This window comes from Gavialis gangeticus, unplaced genomic scaffold (assembly GCF_001723915.1).
Source record: "Gavialis gangeticus isolate Ggan-Ray unplaced genomic scaffold, GavGan_comp1, whole genome shotgun sequence".
Classification (NCBI taxonomy): Eukaryota; Metazoa; Chordata; order Crocodylia; family Gavialidae; genus Gavialis; species Gavialis gangeticus.
The window spans coordinates 43,590,901-43,595,432 of NW_017729008.1; the positions used below are offsets into that span (position 1 = coordinate 43,590,901).

The following is a 4,532-nucleotide window of genomic DNA, read 5'->3' on the forward strand; positions in this document are numbered from 1 at the left end:
GCCCCCCCCCCCCCCCCCCCCCCCCCCCAAACATGCCTGGGTTGATCCCCAGGGGGCCTGGCATCACTTCTTTGCAGTCCAAAATGCCGAGACTGTGAGGACACTTGGCACTACTTCCTCCCAGGCTCCCGTGTGCCAGGATTAGGCCTTGGGGCCTAGTGCTGCCCCTGCCTGGCTCTGCATGCTGGGATTGAGTGGGCAGTGATCCAGGGTGCAGAACCCAGGGCTCTCCATGGGTCCAGAAATTTAGCGGTGGGGGAGCAGTGTCACCAATATCTCACCACCAAATTTCCAGACCTTGGGGAGCCCTGTGGGCCAGATGACACCAGGTCATGGGCTGGATTTGGCTTAAAGGTCGGGGATTGAGCACCCTGGTGTACCCTATTCCCCTGTCTCGCACAGTGGCAGAAAGTGGATATTGAAGGGGAGGGTAAGCAGGACCTGGCCAGAATCTTCCACCCCCTGCTTCTCTCCCACGGGAGCCTCCAGCATTGAGAGGTTCAGGAATTTCTGATTTAGACGCTACTCCAGTACTGACTTCTGTTTGATACCCCTGAGGGGTGTTTTCTCCTGGAACTGAGCTAATGCCCTTCTGAACTGGGTTGAATTCTAAGCCTCCACCCCACTGGATATTCTGGTCATGGGCAGAGCTAGGATTTTGAAAAGTGGGGTGCAGATGGTGCGGTGCATCATCACATAGAACACAACACCAATTTTTCTCCAGTTGAAGGTAACTAGAAGCTTTACTAACACACTAGGGGCCAGCGCTGTACAATTCATCTTAAGATTGAAGCAAAAACAAATATAATTTCATTGGAGTGAGTTAAACAATTTGCAGGCCTGTGAAATAAGGGGTTTGTTACCAGGAGCAGCTCACAGACAGCAGAATTGCAGAATAAAGGATGGCTTGGTTGGTGGAATGGCAAGACCATTTAAAAAGGAGAGGGTCGTTAACATCTGTGGAATGAAGTTTAATGCAGAAAGGATCTGGTAGATGATAATGAGCCATGAAGTCAGTTGACTCCCTCACTGCTACTGGACTAGAAATGCTGCTGCCACTGCCTGGCTGTTGGTGTTAAAGTTTGGGTGGAGGAGGAATCAAAAGGTGGTGAAGTGCACCCCTCTGGGTCCACCCCTGATTCTGGTATTGTGCATTCATTGCATTTCCTATATGGCTCTGGGAATTGCAGCTGTCTGACCCAACCGTGCAAAGCCAGGTGGGATTCGGACGTCCATCGCCTGCAGGGCTGCTGCAACCTGCCCTGCCATGTCGTCACTGTGTTAACTAGACCAGGAGTGTCACATTCACCTGGCCCCACGAGCTGGATGAGTGGGGCAGGCCAGATAAAGGGCATGGGGCCAGCCCTGCTGGCTGTATCAGGCCCCTGCATGCTGGATCCGGCACATGTGGCAGCCTGTCCAGGATGCAAACTGAATGCTGTGCCCACTCCAGCCAGCCTGGGGTTGGCACTGGATCAGGCATGCATGGGACCTGCAATCCAGCCATCCTCTTCCTTTTCCCTGTCTCCCCATGTGCCAGATCCAGTGCCCAGTCTGACTGGTCTGAAACCTGTGCTGTTTGCAACTCGCATCCCAGACTAGCTACAGCAGGCATCACACATGACAAAGTCTCAGACCTGCTGGAATGGGCACCATGTGCAGCCTGCATCCTGGGCCCTTCATGTGGGGCCTGTCCAGCACCTTGCATGGGGCAACTGTGAAACCCAGGAGCACCACCAGGGGCTGGATAAGGGGGCTCAGTGGACTGGGTCTGGCCCCTGGGCCATATTTTTGACATCCCTGAACTAGACCACCTTCTGCAGGTCCTTCCTTACCACTGCTGTTTCAACGGTGCTGCAGGGAGGGAAGGGGTGAGCAGCAGCTGCTGTGACCTGTCCTCCTGTCCTTTGGGTCTGGATCCTGGCTCCCGCTAAAGTGACATACAACGAAAGGCAATGGACGTTGCTTGTATGTGAGGCTGTTTATCCATGCCTGAAGCATTTGGCACCTTGAACCCACAACACTGTCTTTCCACCTCCTGTCCTATATGTGTGGCCACGAGCAGGTTGGATGGGATGGAGGAATGTGAGGCCCCTGGTACACACAACGTATATTAACTGGTTAATCACACAATAAATAAATTTAGAGTGGCCACACATGCAAAGTAATTAGCAGACCATAAAAATGTCTATCTTGCTATAAAAAGAGCCAACCAGCTACAAAGATAGAGCTTAAAAATGTGTGAAAGCTTTATAGCTGGTTTCTATCCAGCTTTATTTTGAATGTGTGGCAGGGCCCTGAGAGCGGGAGCTCTCCCCAGGCCCTCCCGGCTGCCATTCCCAGCGTGGCTCACATGCTTCTCTCCCACGCCCTGCAGCACGAGGAGGACTTTGAACTGCGGAAGGAGCTGATCGGGCAGGTGATGAACCAGCTCGGCCAGCAGCTCGTGAGCCAGCTGCTGCACACGTGCTGCTTCTGCCTGCCACCCTACACCTTGCCGGATGTCGCCGAGGTGCTCTGGGAGATCATGCAGATCGACAGGCCGGTAAGGCTGGCCGAGTTTCCTCCCAGATGCCTAGAGCCTGGCTGCCAAGGGAAGATGCTGGGCAGCCGGGTGGTAGCAGGGAGGTCCTCCAAGGGGTGTGATGAAACCCTCTCTGGGAGTTTGGATGGTTGGGCTGATAGGACTTCACTGCTGTCAGAACCCCAAGTGCCAATGTGACCAGCCTAAATTTGAACGATTCCTCCCCACTTACAGCACATACAGGTAGTGCCCTACTCCAGTGGTGCTCAACCTTTTGACCCTGTAAGCCAGCTGTGGGTCTAGGGGCCAGATTGGGGCTTGGCATCACCACCTCCCAGTCCTCCATGCTGAGATTGGGTCCCAGGAGGCTCTAACCACCCCCCACATGTCAGCATTGAGTCTTGGGGGTCTAGCATTGCCCTTTCCTGCTCTCCTGTGTGCCAGGATTGGGCCCTGGGGGCCTGACAATCACCTCCTGCCCCCTGCATGCTGGCATTGGGTCTCAGGAGGCTGGTACTGCTTCCTGCTTGCTGAGGTTGGGGGTGGGGGTGAGGTTAAGGCACTGTCCTCTCTCACCTGTCCTGTGAGCTGGGATTGGGCCCTGGGTCCCAGTGCCACCTCCATCCAGCGATGCATGCTGTCATGTCCGGTGTTCAGGACCCAGCACTCTTGGGTCAGGAGATCTGGAAGCAGAGAGCAGTGCCACCACTCCCCCAGCCACAAATTTCTGGACCCATCAGGAGAGCAGTTGAGCACCCCTGCCCTACACCGTTCCTCCAGTTCCTCTGACATGATGCTCTGAGTTCCAGGATAGCTCTTGGCCAACCCTTCCGTCTCCCTATCTTCAGATTTGCTTCCAATTTTCTCAAGTGAAGGGGAAAGCAGGAGGGGGCTGGTTATCACAGCATGATGATGGCACCATTGCCATGCTGCAGCTAGTACAAGGAATGCAGTTCTGGCCCAACCTAAATGGGGTTTGTCCCTCCTGGGCTGAGAGGCCCCAGGCTCGGGCGGGCTGAGGAACTGCTAGGAATGAATCACTCTGGCTGTGCATAGTGCTTGCAGATAAAGGGGAAGCTTAAGCAGAGGCCTCTGTGTGTTTGCAGATAAAGGGGAGGCTTAAACAGAGGCCTCCGTCAGCAGACGGAGCTGGCCACCTTGAGTGGCAGGCCTCAAGGCTAGAACCTGATCCACGGTCCCTTGATGCAATGTTAACTCTTCCCTTGCTCTTCCCCTTCTCTTTATTCAGACCTTTTGTCGCTGGCTAGAGAACTCACTGAAGGGTTTACCAAAGGAAACCTCGGGGGGAGCCCTCCAAGTGACACACAAACAACTCACAGACTTCCACAAGCAGGTCACAAGGTGAGCGGCGCTGGGCGGGTGTGACGCAGGCAGGGTGCGGAGGGGCTGCTCTTGGGGGTCGTGGCCACGCACACCCAGGGCCAGTAGCAGATGAGTTATTCTAGGTGATTTGGTGTAGATTGCTTGCACGCTGTCTTTGGACCCATCACTCTCCTGAAATGGCAGCGGGGTGTCCCTCGGAGCACTGATGTTCCTGCCCATGCCAGTGCCCCAGCAGTCCTGATCGGTTCCCTTTGCGCTGTGAGCATCAGGTGCCAATTTTTGACTGGTAAAACACAGCAGGCTGTATGTAAAATCAGGTCAGGAAGTGATGCATAATATAAGCCCCATCATCACTAAAACGCACATGCGTGCACGTGATCAGTTTTCAGGGTGTAAATCTGAGACTCGGAGCAAAACTGCAGTGACCTAGCGAGAGCCTTGTGAAATCTGTCAGCCATGATAAGACCTCAGGGGTTCAGGTCTCTCACTGTCAGTCTGTCATTCCCAGTTCAAACCAGGCTTTTACCTAGAAAAATCAAAGGGCTGATGCTCTCATCTGGCTTCTCGTTGCCAGGGCTAGATTTGGTGTGTTGTCATGGTACTGGGGTTTGTGGCTACCACTAGATTCTCATGGGAAGCACCACCTCAAAAATTAAGCTTTCTT

At 54.1% G+C, this 4,532-nt stretch overlaps 1 protein-coding gene across 2 annotated transcripts in view; it reads left to right on the forward strand.

Annotated features, from left to right (window-relative positions):
* The window catches only part of TNPO3 (transportin 3), a 49,197-nt gene that overhangs the window by 38,646 nt on the left and 6,019 nt on the right, over positions 1-4,532 (forward strand). For both annotated transcript variants that reach the window (XM_019509686.1, XM_019509687.1), the window contains exons 19-20: positions 2,378-2,545; positions 3,774-3,886. In XM_019509686.1, the coding sequence (XP_019365231.1) occupies positions 2,378-2,545; positions 3,774-3,886 (281 nt within the window). The remainder of the gene's footprint in view (positions 1-2,377; positions 2,546-3,773; positions 3,887-4,532) is intronic.